Here is a 21,840-nt window from a genome sequence, read left to right as displayed (position 1 = left end):
GATATACTATAAAGCAATCTGGCAGTGCCAATGAGAGCTGTTTACCACAGTCTTTTACATCTGATAAACCACATCAATAAACTGATTTATTGCAGTCACCTCAGTGATGAGAAGCTTCTTGAGCTGCTGGATGAGAAGAACGTGGTTTTCCAAATCAACTTTTAGCTTCTGCGAACAGATTCTACTCTGAAAAGGTAGAAAGAAACCAGCCTCGCTTAAAATTATTTCCCAGCAACTCAACACGCCTTAACTGAAAAGCATGCATAAATATTGATTTTGATTATGAAGTGCATCATTGATTTCTACATTCAGGGAATTTAGGAAAGAATTAGGTGTGCAACAAATAATCAACTTATTCGATTGATCAATTTATATTCCCACAATTATTTGTTTAATGTTATGTCCTTGATTGCAGGTTTGCTATATTCAACTAGAAATATTCATTGAGTAGCGTTTGGCTGACTGGGTTTCAGAGTGCACTGGTGGGGTTATCCACCATTACTGGAACAGTAACTGAAGATCATAGCTTTACTTCTATCCACCATAAAAACAGAAAGCTTTTGTTTTGTTTAAAACAAGAGAAATAGATTTTATTTTTTGTAAGAATCCCTTTAGATGAAGCAGAGTTACGAGTCTACTGTACGCAAGGTTTCGTCTGGTCACTACAGGAGTACTTCATGTTTTTTCTTTTTCTCCTCATAAAACATGATGATTCAATTGAATTGGATTGCAGTGGTCTGACTTTTTACATTAGCTAACAAACATTTCAGTGTATATCTATAAATATCTGTGGCACTAAAACAAAAGGCTATAGCCTTGTCAGAAATTGACTATAAGATCTGTGTTGTTGATTGTGATTACATGACAGTTGACAAGTGCACACCTCACCTGTGTAGGAATAAAATGCTTTCATATCTCTTCCTTTTGACCCTACTTTTCTATAAATATCGTGTTTGTGTGCTTGTGTTGACAGGGAGAGTGAGAGCAGTGCTGATCTGGCCCTGGGGCTCCTGTGCACATAAAGGATGAAGGGCATTGTATATCGCCATTAATCTCTAGTCATGAGGTCTCAGTATAACTATAAAAATTGCAAAAGGCGTTATGTTTACTTACTGCTGTTACCTATCACTGTGAGATGCATCGCAGCGCTCCATAGAAAATCCATTAGTCATAATGAGTTAACAGCTTTTCCTATAGCAGCGTGGCAGCGCTGCTGTGCAGGAACTTTCTCTGCTCTTATTTAAACCAATCTTTAAACAGCAATCCTCTGGATACAGTCCAGAAATGTCCTTTCTTTCCACTGAAATAGATATTTCCTGTGTTGTCTCTGTGATTTATGAAGTCTCTCCACAAGTGGGAGCCCCGAGGAAATTGCCTGAAATGGCTCCAAATTGGTTTATGATTGTGTGGTGCGGCCTGGTGCTGTTATGGTTCGGATATTATGCCCTCCATTCCTTCGCATCTATATTAAACTGATATGTCTTGTTTCTGGCGAGTGCCTGTTGAAGCTGTTAGGTTTAAGTCTGCTTTAGCCTAGCTGGGCACAGCAAAACACCCGAGTGGCTTCAAACTCATCTCACACGGGTGGGACTCGGAATGAATATGTCGGGAAAAGTACTTTTCTTGTGGGATCAAAGGACCACAGAGCGGAAAGGCGTGCAGGCGACAGGTCAGCCACCACCGTCTGGACTCGTAAGGGTTAATGTGGATCAGCTGCAGTGTGAGTCTGTGCATGGAATGGCTACTGACAGACTGCTAATGAGGCCATTATCAGGTCTCATCCTCTCCTCCAGGGGCACCGGTGGATGTTCGGTACCACATCTCAATTGAATTTCATTCCACAGGGCTTGTTTACAGTAAAATGCATTTGTCTGAATTCATTCATGTGCACTGTGGGCTGCATGACTCAGCAAATCTGCCGAAATTTCCTGTTCTGTGCCTGTTTCAGCTCAGTTTGTGCACATCTATTGTGTTTACTTAAATGCTTCAGCATCCCTGTAACAGATTTAAGGATTATAATCTGAGTTGTAAAGAAATTTTAATAAGAAGAACCTGTTTGATGTCACGGCTTTATTGCTCACAAACATTCACAGCTGACCACCAGCGCTCTCATCTATGAGCAAGCAAATATGTAGCAGCGGCGTATTGACTTTCTATCACGGGGAAGTGCATTTTTCCAGGAATAATTCAAACTAAGGCTAATAAAGCAGCACTGGAAAACTGTTCAAATAACAGGTTTTGATACTGTTTTTCTGTAAAATGGCAAAAATTTGGAAGTGCTGCAAGGCCTTTCTCTGCCCTCCAAAAAAATTTTTTTCTTTTCTTACATCATTTGTGTTAGTTTTACCTTAATTTTTTAGACATCTCCTCCATTTAAATGCTCAGTGTATGAATTGGGCAATTCTCCTGCAGTTGTCCAATTGCATTGTGGGTGTGGAATAACCAGCCAAAAGGTGCGACTTTGTTTACTTTTCTTTCTTCAGCCTTCCTCGGTTTTCAAGCCTCATTGTTGCACCGCTCTCTGAAGTAAAAGAGTGATACAGCAGGCACTTCCTGAGAGACAACCACACGTGGTGACAGTTAGGCATGTTTTTGCGTGGGCCGTGGTCCTGACTCATCTGGAGAACTTTAAAGATCTTGGGAGGAATCGCTGACATCAAAGTCTCTTCTGCATCATTGTTTTGAACAGTTTACATATCCGTCACCCATTTAAAGTCCTTTTCTCACTCCCTTGCTGCACTCTATCAGCCCGAGTTGTACTTTGTTGGTAATGACAGCGAGCAAGAAGAGACCACTGTTGTTAGAGTTAATGTGTTCAGTGAATCTAATGGATCATAGAAGCAAGCTGCTAAATCTTAAATTCTGTTGTATATGTGGTAAAAACAATCCTACATTTAATCAAACACAATAGATGCTATGAAAAATTGCTTTGATCCTTTTTTTATTGTGCTCATAACCATTGTCATTCATTCATCTTCTTCCATTTATTCTCTTTTGGGGTCACGGGGCTGCTGGAGCCTATCCCGGCCACTTGTGGGTGAAGACAGGGGGCACCCTGGACAGGTTGCCAGTCTGTCGCATGGTAGAGCATCCACAATCACACCTAGTAACCAGTTAACCTATGAAGCATGTTTTTGGACCGTGGGAGGAATACATGCACGGGGAGAACATGCAAACTCCACACAGAAAGGTCCCCCATTGATGTTCTGGTTCAGGTCCCCCAGCCAGGACTTGAACCGGGCGCCTTTTTGCTGTGAGGCAAGAGAGCTAACCACTGTGCCACCGTGCACCCCTTTCATCTTTCTAAATGGGATTATTTTGAAAAGGCAAATCAGCTAAAATCTCTTCTTTTTATTTATTAGATTGCTGAACTTATTGCATGACTTAATTTCTTACAAGTAGCCTTTTTTTTCTTCTCGGTTTTAAAGTGTTTTATTGCGCCATTTTTACATCTCCAGTATTATTTAAATAATTTACACTTTCATGCCCTGTTTAAATGTTTTTAGCAGATTTTCTTAATGCCTTGTGAGGTAGATCAATGTTCAAAAGCTGTTTTTTATTTCTCAAAGATCTTTTCTGACATCTCGTAGAATTTTTTAAAATCAAAATATCACATTTTTAAGTTAAAGACTTAGCCAAGAAAATTGCTTTTTTCAATCAGAAAACTGAAGAAAAAAAACACATTTAGTATCCAAAACTTAGATTTGCAAATTTGCAATGTTTTTGGTGTAAAACATATATTTTCTAATTTTACATTTTGGAAATATTTCCGTGTCTAAAATCAAGGCTTGTGTGATGTTTGTCTTGAAACAAGATGATATGAGCGCCAGCTTGCCAAATGGTTATTGGCCAAGGCTGGATTGCACTAAAACCAGAATATTGTATCAGAGAGAGGCAGCTGGTTAGGAGTCAGAACAGATTATCATATGAGAGAGGATGAATGAGGAGAGGGGGGAGGAGAAAAAGCAGCAGAGACTGGAATGGAAAGCAGGGGGCGAGAGTGAGGAGCACAGGAGGAGGAGGATAGCAAGAAACGCTTCGTTTGGTCGCTATGGGGCGGAGGGGATCATCCAAACCGCTCCATCACTATCTCCTCTCCTTCACCTGTCGGGAAGATAGGGTTTGCGTGCAACAAAGGGGGTGTATATCCTCAGAGAGGTCACAGGAAGACGCTGAGGTCTCACTCATCTTCTCTCTGTGAAGGGCCTACTGCTGCTTGCAGACATCTGGCCTCACACTGATCTCTCATATCCAGACATGGAGGAGGAGCTCTCCTATCTTTCCATCCTTTTTTACTCACATCTTTTTGCATTTTCATAAAAAAAATTTATTCTTTTGCTTTTTACCAAATTCTTTTTAGGTCAAAAAAAGTGGAATGTGGAAACTCACTTTCTGTTTTCTGACCTAAGAAAGATAAACTTCTGAAGATAGCTGGGCTGTGCTGTGTCTAGCAAGCTGGCACACAAGACTGCAATCAGTGGGAAGAGGGCCAGCTTCCCTGCCTGAGCTTTCAGCGCCCCTACTGGCTGCACGCTGTGCCAATCAAAGGCCGGTGGGTGGGGAGCAGTCAGACACGAGCGCTGATGTCACAGTCACATGGATTCTGGTGTGGTCATGCTCGGAGGCTGAGAGGCAGAGCTGTGCTGGCCAGCTGCTGCTGAGACAGCAGTGGAGGGCTTTGCGCTGGTGCTACTTCTTCTCTTATGGACTCGAAGCTTAATGATGTATTTTGTGATTTCAGCTATGAAAGGTAAGAGCGCGCGCGAGGAGACTGGATGGGGACTGGATGGGGAGGGGGGGGGGGGGGGGTCGGTGCATGCCGATCCTGCTGCCAGAGTAACAAGTAGCGCGGCTCCGCTATTCATAGCCTGCCAACTCTTTGCATTTCATTTGCAAGGCATGAGTGTGACAGAGGAGGGAGGGAGACGTACAGTAACAGAGCTTCCGATTGTGTCCGAGTCACTTATGACGTGGTGGTTCTTTTACGCAGCTTTTGTTTTAATAAAACTTAGAAAATAAAGATTAATAACAGATTTTTGGCATTTACTTTTAGTTTTTTTTTTAAATACAGGTTAACAGTTAGTCTGGCTGCTACTGTTCAGTCAGTGGGGGGCGGGTGGAAACCGCAGCGGCCTGTTCTTGTTTTTGATTTGACGGCTCTGAGTCTGACAAAAACACTATTGTGCAGAAAGTTTTATTTTTCTTTTAAAACATAACAGCTCCCTTGTACATTCATTTTTTGTTGTTTATGCATGTAAATGTATTTCCGAGGGCGTGCAGCCTCTGTTCCACTGTCCTGCCCTCGCTGTCACCGTCCAGAGCGCACAGGAAGATGCGCGCCGGGGGTGACCGTTGCGCGCACCGGCTCCGTCTGACAGATGATACCGGTGGAGGTGTGTGTGTGTGTGTGTGTGTGTGGGTGTGTGTGTGTGTGTGTGTGTGTGTGGGTGTGTGTGTGTGTTTCTTTGCTCCACTGACCCATTTTTTGTGTGTGTGGAAGGGGGTGGGGGATAGTGGGGTTTACATGTGTGACCATAAGAGCAGGACGGGTCCTCCCAGTCGCTCTGATGTTAATCTACGCGTAATCCCAGCCTTTCCAACCCCCTCCTCCCCTTCTCCTCCACTCAGACGTGCAACACACACACACTCACACACATACTGGAACCCGAAAAGTGCAGGCAGACATGCAGCACTCATGCATGCTTGCACATTCATATCTATGAGTGCATTCCTCATGCGTGTATGTGTGTGCGCATGTTATCAAACCCATAACCGCGCTGATGCCAGGCAGCTGTCACTCCGTGTTACATAAAAACGCCTGTAATTCTAATGTGCTCTGACACGTGCTGCTCTTCCTCTCTTCACCTGTCCAAAAAAATTGATGGAAAAAAATCTGCGAAATATTAAAAAATCATTTACGGCGATCTATATTTTATTAAACTATGAATGCTATATATAATAAGCTCTCCTAAAAATAGATAGATAAAAAAACACAATTTTGACATACTGGAGCTATTAAAAAGGACAGTTATTGTGTGAGACTGGCAGCTCTGGCCATTCTTACCTTTTTGGGTTACAATGCTCTTGGACAGTTCATTTTTGAAAGTCATTTCTAATAAGCCTGGCACCAGAAAGTGAGTTAATCTTATTGTGAGACTCATAAAAAAGGACCTTTTGACTCAGTGTCCTGTTATCTGCAATTTACAGGGGAGGTTTTTTTTTTATTAAATCATACACTTTGTGTGCAGGAGATAATACGCAGCGTGTAGAAATTCCTCTGAGTTCTTTAAAAGTGTTCAAATGAATGTTTACTTCGTTGAGAGCAAATACAGTTTGGATCTTTAGAACATATTTTGGTTCAGACAACAACAAAAAAGATAAAAGCTGTGTGGCAGATTTAGGCTTTGTGCTTGCTTTGAAGAGAAACAGTCTCCGTTAATGTCTTTCCAAGAGTCTATCAATTTTCATGCCTTTTTTTGTGTCCTTTTTTTAGTTTAATAGGGGGTCATGATGGAAAAATCTCTGAAATGAAATGAAATTGAAAGAATCAAATTAAAGATTAAGTTTTGCTGATTTTGCAATTTCTTTTTGAAAAATTATCTAAGATGAGGTACACAAAGACACGCACTTGAGTCTATTAACTGTATTCCAATCTTTCCTTTTTTTGTGTCTGTCTGTGGCGTTGTCTCTATAGCCTGCACTCGCATCAATCCCTCTCAACCCAGCCTCTCCACCACGCCACTGCCTCTTAAGTACCTAATTACCTGTAATGGTAACATCCCTCTCATTACCCAATGTAAATTACCGAGCCCACTCAGCACAATTAAGATAAAAAAAATATTTCAAACTTCATAGAAAAAAAAGAAGTTGTTTGATGTGCAGATTGAGGTGAAAAGGTATTCTCCGAGCACTAAAAATGAACCTATAAAATATATGTTTTTTAAATGTGTGTATGTGTTGACAGGAAGACAAAATTGGTTGAAAGCAGTAAACTCATGCGTGCAGACAGCACAAAGATGTGTGATTTAGCACGAGTGTGTACTAGACTGTGAAAAATGTTCCTGGGCCCTAGAGAAGGTAAAGGCAAATATCTTGTGATAGGCGCTTTAAGGCTATGTTAACAAGGCTGTAAATATTTGCTGGGGATTTGGCACTCTTTGTCTCTTCCTATCTGTGGCCGATTGAAGTGCTCACTGTGTGCTGCTGCAGGCTCTCGCACATCCAAGCAGAGGTTAACAAGATTGGCTCTTATCCAGTTTCAAACTGAGGATTTGCAGATTAAGTTGAAGGCAAATGTATAATAAGTCACCGGAAAAGAGTTTGTATTAAATGAGGACTGTATTAATACATTTTTAAGTCATTTTGATTTTTATTACCTGCGTCAAAAGTAAAATTTCCATCATTTTTGAGGGTTTTGATCTGAAAATGTCTCCCCCTAAAAAGTTTGGGAAGTTCTGAGGAGTGTGAGGTGTGCTGCAATTTCCTCGCCTGCTTGACTGTGTGTAAAAAGGTTGCGTAATGAGATATTGACTGCCCATTGAGAGCATGGATTTTTGATTTGGCTGCATGGAAGTTGGAAAAGGGACGGGAGATTCACTCCACAGAGGCGAGGAAACGAACTATTCTTGCTCAGTTTTGAAACCGATGCAGTTTTATGTAGTTCAGGCTTTTTTCTTTTCACTTTTTATAATATTAGGAATTTCTGAAGATGTTTGGAATCCAATTTGTAAAGCAAATAAATATTATGGCACGTGTCACCTAAGTTATCATCTCCAAGAAAAGTGAGCTGCAAAAATACACAGAAAATCAGACAGAAATGCAAATAAAATTCATCTAAACCTACATTTTCATCTACATTTAATCATACGAATAATCAATAGTTGCAATAATGATTACTGTGGGATTGTTTTCCTTTCCTCCCTCACTGTCAGTGTCATTGCAGATTTATGTCATAGTCAGATTGTTAATACTGTAACTGTTATCAACCAGGAATCTGTCAGTCACTTCTTCCTGTCAGTTACACCACGTATTTCTGACAGATTAACCTCATCACAGGCAAGGTCAAATGCCTCGCCTGCTCTGTGGCCTGTCAGACAGCAGGGCAGAGGAAACAACGGTGGCCACAAGCTGCAGGTGTGACATGATGGAGATCTGTGAAGCGTCCACACCAACTTCAGTTTAACTCTCCAGTCAGGTAAAACAGCGAGCAGGGCTTAGTCAAATGGTTCTAACTTAAGGGTAATTTCCTACTTTACTTTCACTCAGTATTCCATGATGCACTTATGGAGCCTTTGAAGTGTCTGCCTGTCATGCAGCATTTAAATGCTGATAAAATACTTCCTCTGTCAGCACTGGTTAGATATACCAGAGTTCTTTTTTTTTTTTTCTTAGCCACTTCCTCAGTAAAATGTCTGCAAAAATTGAATGTGATTTGTTTTCACTGCTTCCATTCAGAGACCAGCTTCCTTGGGTGGGAGCTGTTTATTTGTTTTCAAATTTTCCAAAATGACTGACGCTTGTGTGGACGGGCTTTTAGTCCACATGGTGTAAAAAGGAAAATGTCAGAAGGTGCATTAATGATAGGAAGTTACATTTCTTTGACCTTGTGCGTCTGGTCTTCCCTCACATGCTTTGCCGCTTGTGGTTTAAAAGTTAAGTGTTTAAAGAGCGAGAGAAGTTTTCCTCAGCTCTATTTGAACGTGCATCGTAGCATTGGCATTTCTTTTCTCCTCTGTGGGCCTCTGGAGGGCTGTCCATTGGCTTTTTTGAAGTTACATCAAAGAGGAAATGGGGGAGAAAAAGAAATATTGATTTTGCGTTTTGTCAGACTCGAACACCAAGGACAGAAAAACATGTAAGAAAAAAGGTGTTGGCAGTGGGGCAGGTCTGTCTCTTGTGAAGGAGCCAGAGGGAGATGGTGGTGGTGGTGGGGGACCAAGAGGTGTGGAGGAACACCGCAACTACTACAATGCCATGCGTCTGTCCCGGGGGTCTGATGCTCAGTCGAACACTTACATCATTTCTCCTTTCTTCTCTGGACTTAATGGGAGAGTAAATAAATCCCATTACTGTACAGACAGATCTGTTAACCCCCCCTCCCCCCACCACCATCACCTTTGAATGGCTCCTCCTGCTCCTCCATCAGGCCATTGACTCTCGATGTCTGACAGCGCAGCGCTCCACAGTTGACCTGCTTTTCCATGAACACCGAGCTGCTCTCTTCTCAGCTGTAATCAGATCTCTCTGCTAGACAAACATGCTGGCAGCAGGCAAGAAGAGGAGGATTGTTTTTGCGTTTTATCACCCTCATCCTCCTCTCTAGTCGGCCCAGCAGTGCTGAGACAAGACGGGAGTACTTTTTTTTTTTAGAGTTAATGTGACCCAGAGTGTCTGTCTGATAGTTTGTGATAAAAGCTTGTCACTGTTAGGCCTCTTTCAGCACTGGATTCTGCAGATATGATGGAGCGCTGTACTGTCATGTTTTCCCAAAACATTGTCTTTCACAGATTAAGTAGAAGGAGGAAACAGAGACTTGCAGCAGAAACCAGGGGGTAATGTCAAAGGTTTTGTCATTCTTAGATGACCTTCCCAATCTTGAGAGAGCCACTGTGGCATCATGGGAAGAAAGTGTGCTGCCACTTGATTGCAGAAGGCGTTTGATTACACGTACCAATAGAGGCCGTTACAGATTGTTATGTGTGTTTTTTTTGTTTTTGCAGGGTGCCATCATTTACACTCATCTGATCTGGTTTCATGAACTGAAGGGTCCTCCTGAACACTAGGGGGAGATCTTCCTGAGAGACGAGTGATGAAAAATTCAAAAAAATCTATTGCCACAGATTACGCGCAGCCAATCGACAGAATGTAACGAAGCATGTTTGAATTTCTAACCAAAGTGAAAACTAGTTTTCAAGGTTTGCCGCATTAAAGCGCCTCACTCCAAATATGATGCATGAAAGGAATTTATCCCCATAGATAACAAAGGAAAACAGCCTTGCTAGAGCAGTCTGCTTAAGATTGATTTTTATGCACATTAATTTATTTGAAATAAAAGAAATGCTGCTTCAGTGGTAATTACAAAGATGAAAGGAGGAAGAATGTGCAAGGCAATGAACTTTGTTAAAGGGATGGCGCACAGCTTTTTCAGGGACAGAGGTTTTTTTTAATCAAATCAAGCCCCATATTTAGACTCAATGTACGTTTTGAAACGAAAATTGCATTTGTGCACAGAAAAAAAAGAGCTTTGTTTCCATGTGTAGGGTAGGGCTTTGTCTTCTAATTCAGCAAGTTGGTTGAGTTGAACGGCACAGCGTCTGTCGGCACGTGTGTGCACGCTTCCCTGCTGGAGCACGGGGGTTAACTGGCTGTGGAGAGATCCTTGACCCATCTGAGATGAGCTCCCCGCCCCCTCCAGCAATGTGGAATTTCTGATTGCTGATTATTGCTGAGTTTATTCCCTATCGTGCTGAGCCTTTTGCATGTCAGGATCCATCGCTCCCCAGCAGAACTGATTAAGGAGCTGAAGCTGATGCTATAGCTCTCTGAAATTGCTGAAAGTCTCTGAGAGCCTAGTAATCTAGAGTGCAGCTGGAAATCATCCACTGACAACTGCTTCAGAGGGTTTCTTTTGGGGGGGGGTTGTTTTTTTGTTGTTTTTAAATGGGCTTTCTGGCATGTTTTTGTCTTTGTTCCCCTGGGTTTCTTGTTTCTGGATGAGAGCTCTCCATGTGCTGAGCGCAGGTCCTTGTCAACATGGCTGCTCAGCTTAGCCGAGTCCAGCAACAGCAACAACAGCGTCAGCAAAAAGCCTCGTTCAAAGTCTCAGAATTTGCTTATGAACACTCCGCTGACTGAAGTCAGACAAAAAGAAAAGAGAAAGGTGAAAAGCGGCCCCTTAACTGCTTTTTCATAGCTCACAGATTCAAATTTGTGGAACAAAAGCATCAAATGATCGTACAGGGAGCTCCTTTTATTTTTTATGATGTAAACTAACTGATTTTCTTGCTTTACATGAGGATGATTGGTAACAGTTTTTGGTAACAAAAAGGAGTATGTGAACAATGTAAATGCATGTTTCGTGCTTCCGTGTTCAAAACTCTAACATTTATGCAATTTTCTATTTTTGGTCGTTGAACCCCCGTTGAAAAATTAAACCAGGTTGGACTTTGACCAATCAGGGACTCAGATTTGGTAGTGACTTATGGATGACGTCCTTTTCAATTTACGAAGGTGTCAACCGTTTGTAAATTGTTCATGAAGGAGAAATTCATAATTTTTGTTAGTGCCAGGATTATATGATACCAAGTAATTTATATATATCGGAAAAATGCCATAAAAAAGTCTATTCCTGTGTTTTTGGCAAAACGTGTCAGTCTGCCATTACAGATGAAGGTAAGAGACGGGGAGAGCACAAGGCGACAGGTGAAGCCGATATTCCAAAAGAAGATGATTAGAGATCAACCACAGCATGTTTGGCACACCTTGCCCACTTTGGGCTGGTAAGGAAGTTGTTGTTTGATCTTTTGACATATGATTACATCAAGCTTTTGTGCTTTGATCTCATTATAGATTTTTTTCTTCCCCTCTCCGTCTCTCTTGATGTGGGATTATTATAATTTATACCTGGGGGGTTTTGCCTTTTTTTTTCCTCTGGCCTCAGCAAATTTGAGTAAACAGAGTATACATAGTAGATTAGCATTGTGTTCATTTACAAATTCTCATTAGCAGACCCAAAGGTAATTAATCAGGCACCCTGGTAAATAACTAGATAGAAGCCTTTGGAGTAATTTATTCCTTTTTGCCCAAACCAAGTGTGAGAAAAAGTTTGTGATCAATTTTTCCCTAGGTCTACTTTTTGTTTTGAAGATTTTTTTAAACATATTCCCTGTCATGTCAAAGTAATAGTATTTTTAACAGTTAAGAAACCTGTGGAAATGTTGCTAGCACTGTTTATTCTCAATAAAGGAAGTGCATAGCTTCAACACATTCTTGCAAGTAAAGTAACCTGAAGATGCTGGATTAGCTTTTTTATTATTTGCAACTTTTTGCCGTGTATGCACTTTCTTGTTGTTTCTAAGCTCCTGAAGCATTGCTTTAGAAAAAAAAAAAAAAAAAAAACAACTCACCTAACTATTTTCAACAACATATGTGCATCCTGCTGCTTTGGTAACAAGCACTGTTCCGTAGTCTTTACTCCAGCAGGTGCTTCTGCTTAAAAAAATTTAAATAAAAAGAGGACAAATCAGGTTAGTCAGAGTTATGTTGGGAATTTGTGTCTTGAAAAAAAGTGATAGGCATAAACCAGGTGTGTTGTCAGTAAAGTCAAGGAACTATTATATTCAATAGGATATATCAACAATAATAGGATATAATATATCAACAATAGGATATTTTAGCATAGAGTGATGGCACATTAAAAGCCCACAATCTCTCGACCACTGTGCTTGCACAAGCTTGGGACCTGCTTATTGACTGTATAAGAGAACTGGACTGAGTGAGTGTGACGTCACCTGTAGAAAATGGCTTACTCTGACGAAAATTATGTAAAACTTTTTGGAATTAAGTTTTTCTGACAAACATATTTACTGAGTAATAGCTGTTTATTTTTCTGTAGAAGTCTATAGGATTTTGGCTTCTTGGAGCCAGTGGGTGCTTCCTATTCGGAATGCGATGGGAGAGGGGGTCACTCAGTCCAGTTCTCATTTACAGTCAATGGAACTACTTAAAACATGCAAATCATAAAATAAATGGATGCAATATAAATATCGTGTTCAGATTTGAGTGCTAATTTGTCACTGGTGCTTCTTTAGCTGTGCTAGGTGCATTGACAAGAACATATCATGGCCACACCCAAACAACTCTTTTACCAAAACATATTAATCAAGGTCCAAAAAGCGCTGTTTAAATTTGAGGTTGACCATGCAAGAAAAAAAGGATATAAGTTTATATCTACCTGTGAATTTGGTTGAAATTAGGTATGAAGTGTGAGAGATGTTTGATTTGAAGTTACTCTACATAGTTCTGCATAAAGCAAAAAAAAAATAAATTAAAGCTAAAGAATGTAAAGATTTGAGTTGGACAAAAAAAACTTTTCTTTTATTCAATGTTTTAATTAAAGAAATAAAGAAATTAGTTGTGTGCTACCTTTTTTTGAATGATTGTTGGATTGTGGGTTCATTGGAAACCCATGATCATGTGTTTGCCTGCATCCATATGCAGCAACAATAACATACATGATTAAGTATTGCAAGAATAGCTTTTTGACTGTCCCCCCCCCCCCCCCCCCCCCCCCCCCCCCCAAGGCTCAGTCTTTCACCAAGCCAATTTAAATTGTTCTGTTTTAATTTTAAACACATGCATTCACCGCTGGGCTATTATATGGATATATGTGCGTTCACATGACAGATTTGATGCCGCAGTGTGTATCCCATGAGCTACCACAAAAAGCTTCTAATAATGAAGGGTTTATTTTTAAAACTCCAGGAAAGGCTTTCTGCAGATTAATTCTAGCGTTTGGTTCCATTGTGGCAGAAACAAATTGGGCTTTACAGAATTAGTGTGTTTGCTACATAAATCTCAGATCTCTGTTCCTAAAACATACAATTGCGGTTAATGTGATTGGATGCATCTGCCGTGCCTTGGTGTGAAAAAAAAGTATATATATATATAGATATATATATATATATTGTACAATAAAAGCAAACCTGTGCAGAATGGATTACTTGAGAGCTCAAAGTGCAGTAATAATGGTTTGGTGCTTTCTACTATGGACCAGGTGTGTTGTCCAAATACAATATGGATGTGCAGGGCTGCGTGTGTACCTCAGTGTTGGAAGACTATTTGCTGAAGGTCATTTGGGATCATAGTGTGCCATTAATAATTCCTGAAAGCATCCAACATCTCCATCTGTTCTGGTACATCCATCGCTCCACTTCAAAGACAAAAGCAGTATCTGCAGGTTGGCATTAAACTTGCCCGCAGGCTAAGATGTTGGAGGTGGGATTCTTTGATTCTTTTTTGAGAAAACATGTCTGGTCATCAGGTCTTGCTTCCAAAATACTAGCTAATTAATGTATGTTTGCTCCCTCAGCTCAAACTCCAGAGCATACAATTACACACAAAAACAAATGCACGTTTAGTGGAGTACGTTATGTTGCATTGATGTTCGGCTGTGTGTGTTCGTAGGTTTTTGCTGCTAATTCCACACATCCACTCAAAAGGCGGCTGGCAACGCTGCAGGGATGCAATTACCACCCTTCATCATTTCCAGCCAGTCAGCTTGACAATGTGTTAACTGAAAAATTATCAAAGTTGATTTTACATGACTCGCTTAATCACACTCATTGTGTTCCTGCGTGTAGAATTGTAAAATAACAGGTATCGGCCCATGCACACGTCATTCAGGGCAGGTGAAAAAAAACAAACAGGTCTCATTGACGAGCCCACTTCAGATACGTAGGACTCCTGCGGGGAGTAAATGGATGTTATTGCAGCAGTGCATGCTGCCTGGGCCTGGCGGGCACAGTAGGCGAGGAGGCAAGTGTCTGGCAGAGTGAAAGATGGCAGTGTGCAAGGAGAGTGTGTGCACGCAGCTGAGGCCGTGACAGTAAACAGTGAGACTCCTGCTCCTGCTGCTTCATCTTTCTCTGCCAATGATGGATCTTCACTTTGGTCTCGTGAATAACACCGGGCCAGCTCTCATGAAGGTCTAAGATAACAAATGTGAAGAAAATCAACCCAAAGAGTCGGTTGTTTGCATAGAATTAGGGAGGTAAACACAAGCTCACAGTTAAGACCCTTACATTTATTCCGAGTGGTTTGCTGATGAAGCACCTGCATCTGTGACTAAGTCCACCATCGTCTAGCCCCAGGCCCCTGTGCTCTACTGTAGGGCTTACCAGCAAGTCCACTCAAATCATCATCAGCACCAAACTGCTTAGGCTGGCTAATTTGAATTTTACATCTCTGCTGACTCATAACCCTGTCAGGACCTTTCTTCTTTATCTTTTCTGTGCCTTCAGTGGTTCAGGAACACAAGTAAAAACAAGATCTCCCAAATTGCTACCAAGCCACAACTGCTGTAAATGTTGTCAAAGGTTTGGGTAATTGTGATTTATAAGTAGGATCATACCTGGAGGTTCTCTGCTGTCTGTAAGGTAGTTGTTTTGCTGTTTTTATTTATAGTATTTCAACAGGAGTTAATGGCTTTGTCAGAGGAGGCTGGTGAGATGGCAGATAAAGGATTCTGGCCGATGACACACTTGGACTAGTCGGGTAAGAGCCAGCGTGGCAACGTGCCGGCCGCTGCGCTCGGACAGCAGCTCCGATCAGCTTGATAAAGAGGGACTGATTGAGTTCTGTACATCCGCAGGAAGCTGAGTGCTGGGGTTCAAGGTTATCTGGACAAATCAGACACCTGTTTCCATTCAAACCCTCCTCAAGCATCAGCCACCTCTTCCTGGGCAAACCGGCAAATTAGCAATTCTGATGTCTGCAAGCAGGTCTTGTTAAAGAAGGCCTTTGAATCTGAATGGCGTGATTAAACTTTCATATTCGTCTGGGGGAAATGCTGTATATACAATCCCAACAAGCTCTTTTTATTTCTCAAGACATAGACTTCAGATGAGATGTGAGAACACAAACCCCTCAGCGGGATTATGTAGACGACGTCAAAGGGATGACCCTTTGCTCAAATTATACCGTAAATTATATAGTCTTTTTTAGCCATTCTAGTTCATGTAATAACTGTATAAAATGTTTAGTGGTATAAAATGAAAAAAGCAAATGCAGATGCTTGGAGAAATTGAATATAGAGGCTGTAATTTCATACGACGGCTCACAGCAGTTTAGAGATTGACACAGTCTTGGTAAAAACTGCAAACCAAGCCTTGGATGGCCATTATGTGAGATGGTCTTATCAGGCTCTGCCTCCCGCCAAGCTCCATCCCAGCTTCCCTCTGCTCCTCTTTGCCAGGACACCCCAAACACGGGCCTTCATTAGCGGGGCTAAATATCCATTCTCTGCAATCTCTACCATTTCTTGCCTAAAGGCAATCCGATAATTACCTGTTCTTTTTTCCACTCCTTCTGGCCAGCAGGGAAGTGTTCTGACTTGCATTAGTTTGCATGAAATATTATCAGAATATTGCACATTGCTCCATTCTGCAGCCTCTAAGACCGAAAATATGCAGTCGCAGGAGGAGTGATTGACAGGTGTCTGTCTTTTATGTTCCTCAGAGAATAGGGGCTTTGTTCTGGAGTTACAGCAAGAATTGTGATGGTAGAAGCAATGGCATAATGTGTATAAAAGGCTTTGTTGCTTTGTTTAACCTCTGTTTGCCATTGTTTTTTATGCTGCAGTGCACTTTGTTACCTGCAGTGTAGGTGCAAAAAGAACTTTCTGAATTGAAGCTGCTTCTGTGAGTGTTCCCCACTGAAAAATTAGCACGGTTCCAGCAGAAGACTTTCTTTTGAATGTGCTGGAGGAAGCTGTGGATTCGTGCAAATCACTGAAAACCAGGAATGTTTAGTCATTTTAATCAACAGTGAGGACAAAAATTCAAGGGGTCCTTTGACCTGCACATTCTATCTCATGCATGTATTCTTTCATGCAAATAGTGTCCAGTGTCTCTAGGGGAATCAGATTTATTGTCACATCAAAATGAAATGAGCTCTCGTTAACACGCATCATAACGACGGAATTACTCAGCATAAAATTGTGCTTAACCCTCATATGATGCAGGAATTTCTAGTTTGTGTATTGGCACATCATGCAGTATAATTGGAGAAATACAACGCTTTCTCTGTTCACGGGAATGCCAATGCGCATTTTTTGCTGTTTTATAACAGCCAAGCCCCAAACACGAGAAGATTGATTGTAGGCAATTTAAAAAATGTCTTTAAATGACATTCATGGATGCACGTCGAAATGCAAAAAGGAAGTCGAGTGGAGCTGAGGGTCTGTCTGATACTGAGTTGTTGTTGATGCATGAGTTTAAGCCCATTCAATGGCTCCACTTGCCCCGCTGTGGAAAGCAGTGATGATTTTGGACTTTGTGACGGTCACTTTAATCTCTAATGAAGGCTCGTCGCTGGCTCTGCTCAGCCCTCTGATAGCGGAGCAGTCATAAACAAGCCTGTCAGGGGGATTGCAGTGCTAGCAGTGCAAATGGCAAAAGAAAACCCTTGGGAGCAAGCTATGCTTGCATTACGGTGTAATTCAGATATATTGAAGCTCTGAGAAGACAGACTATCATATGAGAAAATTCTTCTCCTCTCCACTTTACAAGCTTACTGCATGACTAAATCACCGCATACCTTCACTTTTCCATTTTCCCCCTTTTTTAGAATAAACATTACCCACATTAGCGCCTTTATATGAGTTCCAGTTTTACTGTAGGCTGTCAGGAGGTCAGTGTCTTTCATGAAACCCAGAGCCGATACTAAAATTCCATCAGGCTTTTTATTCGGCTCCAAAAAAACACTCCGGTTCTAAGATTGCATCACAAATTGACCATAAAATGTGTGTTCTTAAATTCAGTCAGGGCATGTTATGGTATGTGCTTTCTTTAGTTTAACAACTTTACCATACAAATCAAGACGATTTCATGTTTAACATCTATTGCGAGATGTAATTGCGTGCTCAAATGATTCTGTGAAACTGATTACTGGTTGCTCTGTGTTCTGACACATCCTCTGCTCATGCAGCATGTGCGACAGCTGGTTAGTAATTAGAATAATCTTCTCCCTGGTAGTGATTTAGCTTTCATAACTGCAGCTTACCTCAAATTGAAAATAAATTTATAGATAAATGCCTGCGCTGTTCCAACAAATTATATCGCTGTAACTCAAAGGAGCCAAGCTGTTTATTTTGGTACTAAAAGAGCAATCAGAGTAAACAAACAAAGAGCTGTACCAATACTGTCAGATTATTAATGATGCTACCCAGCGGTGACAATACATACAGATGATTATTTTTCCACACATTCTGCCCCTCGACATCATGATAATTGCATGTATGCTTTATTTTTTCTATATCTTGTTGTCATTATAGATTATGGAGATAATTGCTGCGAGTTTACTATGTAAGTGAGAAGCAGATTTGTGTTGCCATCCAAAGCACGTGGAGTTGAGTCTTTGAAATCTGCTAATTTTCTTAAGTTTAGCCATAATATGTGTTGACGCATATACCACCAGCTGACAATGTGGCGATGGAGCCATACGTGTGATGTATTGTTTTTCCCGCCGTGGTCTGTTCCACCGTATATCTGGGCAAATCCCGTGGCGATGTGGTGGGGAATCTGTCATGGAGAAGGCATAAGCCTTTCATATGCACAGTAGAGATAAGAGGCAGCCATTTTATCAGACGAGCTGTCGCTCTGACATGCTCGCGTCCCTGGGAGCGCCTCCAGAAACACGTCCCTTTAATGACACGGCCTGAGCTCGCCAGAGGACGCCCAGTTTGTTTCCAGCCCTTAACCTGACAATTATGCCAATTACACAAGGCAGCAGTGTTGACAAACACGCTGGGAGAATTGCTGTGGCTGATTGATAGCTGAGTTCTGAAGTCTCCTGCTGTGATCTCTTCTGTAATTTGACTAGAATGGAGGAAAATCGCAATAGCTTTAACAGAAAATTGCCTGAGCTTTGTTCTTCTGTAATGTGATGTTTGTGCCAGATGAAATGGCAGACAAAATTCTGGTGTGTCAAGATGGTAGAGAGAGAAATGATGGGCTCGCTGAGAGGGGCTTGTTTCAGATCATAGAGGGTGTCACAGTGTTTCCTGACAGACCTGGGAAGCGGAGTAAAAAGTTGTAGCAGCTCATATACCTTCAGAAAATGATATGCCAAGTACTGACCCAGCACCGTTTGCTGCTACCTCTGTAATCCCTAACCAGCATTCCTTCTGCCACCTTGCTGGAAGTGGAGCTTCCTTCGAGATGAGGCAGCAGACAATGCCAATATAGAAGCACGCTTTCTGCTCTCTTGCTGAAGCATGACGTGTGAGCTCTTGGTTAGGATGTACTAAAGCCTTTTCAGCAAGTTTTTTGAGCAAGTACATCATCAGCCTATTTGCAAAAAATATTGTTTTGATAAGCACAAATCTTTTTGCAAATATTGGGTTTACTTTTGGAACTTGATAAGCGAGTTTCTGTCTCGAAACAATAGGAAGCACTGTAAATTGTTTTGTTTTATAAAATGCTGTGAATTTTTATGCATGACATTATGACCTTTTTTTTCCTGTTTCCTTCCTTTTTAAATGTGTTATTTTAAAATTTGTGCAGGAATTTCAATGTGAGAACATCCTGGCTTATGGTTCAACATGGAGGGCCGGATCAGTTTCGTAACTAGTCACCTGAGCCCTGATCTGTTCTTGTTTCAGCAGCTAAAGTTACACCACTGGTTTAGCTAAAGATTTTCCTTAAAACTGGAATCAGATTTGATTCTTTGGACGTGTTACTTAGAACTGGGAAATTTTTTTACAAGAACATGAAAAAACAGCAAGGCGTTACCTGTTGTGAGGGAGCTCAATGAGAGGCCCTTCACTCCTCTTATGTAAGAAGCTGTAAGCTGGAATTGGCAAACATTAGAGGTCATCTGGTTATTGGGATAGTGCAACTATTTACAGTTGGAAAGTGAGAGGCAAACAGTTCTTATTGCCACTTATTGTGAGCCCAGAAGGTGACGAAGCACTAATGCAGTTACATCATAAAGCTGCATTGAGTTCAAGCTTGTCAAATTGGCTTGGGTTCAGTTATATTAACACTGCCAGTAAGTGTAAGTGGTTCATCTGTGAAAATCTATTCCTCTTTCAGGGCCTTGAAGACAGTATTGTCCTCTTGTTGGCGAAATGCAATCGGAGCTGTTTGTTGGAAATGTCAGCAGTCCGGTAAACATTTTAAACTGCTGGGATTTACACCCGTGTTTGATGAGAGCAAGGAATCCATTAGTGTCCATTTAAATTACTTCAGCCAAACCACTGACGCTAACCGCCCCTCACAAGCAGTTTATTGATTAAGAGCAGTTTCCACTGGACTTGCGTAACTAGCGTCCTGCATTACCTTAACAAAATTGAGTATTCCCGTTAAAGGCAAAAAAAGGAGTATTATGAGTGAAAATCTAAGTTTGTGTCATCAAAAAACGCTCAAGCATTAGCACTGCATTATTTTTAGCCGATGGGGTCACCTTTGTCAATGTGGACAGAATGAGACAGGAAAACCTTGTAAAGAGTTGTTCTTGTCAGTGTAGCGTGCTGCATTTTCTCGCAACTTAAAATACAGCCCCTTGTCATCCCGTTAACAACCACAGAAACATTCATCACTCGCTGAACTTTGCGAGATGTTTCCAGGCATCACTACTAGCAGTGTCTGTGTCGGGCGGATTTAGATTGCTGTTGGATGCATCTGTCTTAATTCAGTCAACGTGTTTTTTAACCCCTCCTTTGGTTTTGTTAACAGAGAAAAGCATTGTCAATCAGGTGTACTAATGGGAGTGTGCATTCTGTAATTCCCTCAAAGGGAATGATAAATTGAAAAGAGTTTGCAACCTTTTAACACACTCGCACACTCCAGCGCTGACAGTCAAGCTCCATTATCTGACAGCTTGGAGAGGTTAAAAATAACTGTGCTTGCAGCAAATTAGACGTATCATTTGGCTTCTAAGTGAGAGATGAATCTTTGTGTGGATGCTCCTGCCATGCCGTGACACGGGGGCAATATATCAGGCTGTGTTTGGCTGTCTTTCTCATAAACTCCAAATGGAATTGTAAACAGATGAAGCAATTTTATACCAAATGTATTCTGTCTCAGTTGCTCCTGTGCTGCAGCCCAGCTACACCAAAGAAATATACATTGTTGCCCCATGCACTCCAAAGCCAAAGTATAAATCATAATTTGGCCGCTTGCCGGGGTGTTGCCATCGCTCAAAGCCAATCCTCCAAGTGTTTTTTATGTTACTTTTTTTATCAGATCATAAATCTTGTGTTATTGCACATATAAAATCATGAGATCCCGCATGCTTGCATGTCTTCTTATGCGCGCAGGCATCGCTGTAAACCCGTACATGTTTTTTAAAACAACTCGGCATACAAGTTTGAACCAATTGAATCTTTCAGTCTTTTACTTGTCACTCTTGGGTTTTTCTGCATCATTTAATAGTAATTTTGACAGCTATGCATGCACTTTCTGTGAGGTGTCAAAAAGTGGGGTGTCGGTTCGCAAATGAAGCAGGTAAAAGAAGCGGGATCCTTGTTACAGCAAGGTAAGTGAAGAGATTTCCATGAGAAGACTTAGGTGACAGCTTAGGTGTAGAGTTTCACCTAAATACCTAACAGCGTCATTGTTAATTCATAGCTTTTTAATCACTCACTAGAGTACGTGCCTGAAGGATGGTCCTTGTGTCATCTCGTCTCACAAGCCCTGCGCTCAACTCGTGCTCTAAATTTGTCACCGGCTTCATAGAGCCATATTCCCCCGAAGTTTTGAGGATGCTGTGTGTTTACTCTGCACGGCATAGCTCCGACTCCGCCTGCGAGATGTGGTTCATTTCACCTTGCTCAGCTGACAGGTATTGATGTGATACAAGGATAAATACAGAAGATTGATGGAATTAAAGACAAGCCTATTGTTCTCATGCTGTGCATCATTGATACACGAGACTCATGTTTCTCATTAAAAACTGCAAACGCTGGAGGCATCCTCCACGCATACGTGTCTAGTTTGTGTGTCTGCATATGTCTGTGCGTTTGGTTGGGATACAGTGTCTTGGTTATTTTCACTCTGCTGTAATCTCTCCCTCCCTGTGCAGTGGATTTAAACCAGCCTTGAATGGCTGGGAGTGCTG

General features: G+C 41.4%; 1 protein-coding gene across 3 annotated transcripts in view; it reads left to right on the top strand.

Moving 5' to 3' along the window:
• roraa (RAR-related orphan receptor A, paralog a) overlaps positions 1-21,840 on the top strand; it is a 192,824-nt gene that overhangs the window by 145,613 nt on the left and 25,371 nt on the right. The window contains exon 1 of one of the 3 annotated variants that reach the window (XM_011476114.4): positions 4,487-4,750. The exons of the other annotated variants lie outside the window; for them this stretch is intronic. Coding sequence (XP_011474416.1) covers positions 4,720-4,750 — 31 coding nt within the window. The 5' untranslated portion in view covers positions 4,487-4,719. Of the gene's footprint in view, positions 1-4,486; positions 4,751-21,840 lie in introns of those variants that run through there. 3 annotated transcript variants of the gene reach the window in all.

This window comes from Oryzias latipes, chromosome 6 (genome assembly GCF_053564925.1).
Source record: "Oryzias latipes strain Hd-rR chromosome 6, Olatipes_Hd-rR_3.1".
Taxonomy (NCBI): domain Eukaryota; kingdom Metazoa; phylum Chordata; class Actinopteri; order Beloniformes; family Adrianichthyidae; genus Oryzias; species Oryzias latipes.
This window is presented reverse-complemented; position numbering and strand designations above follow the sequence as displayed.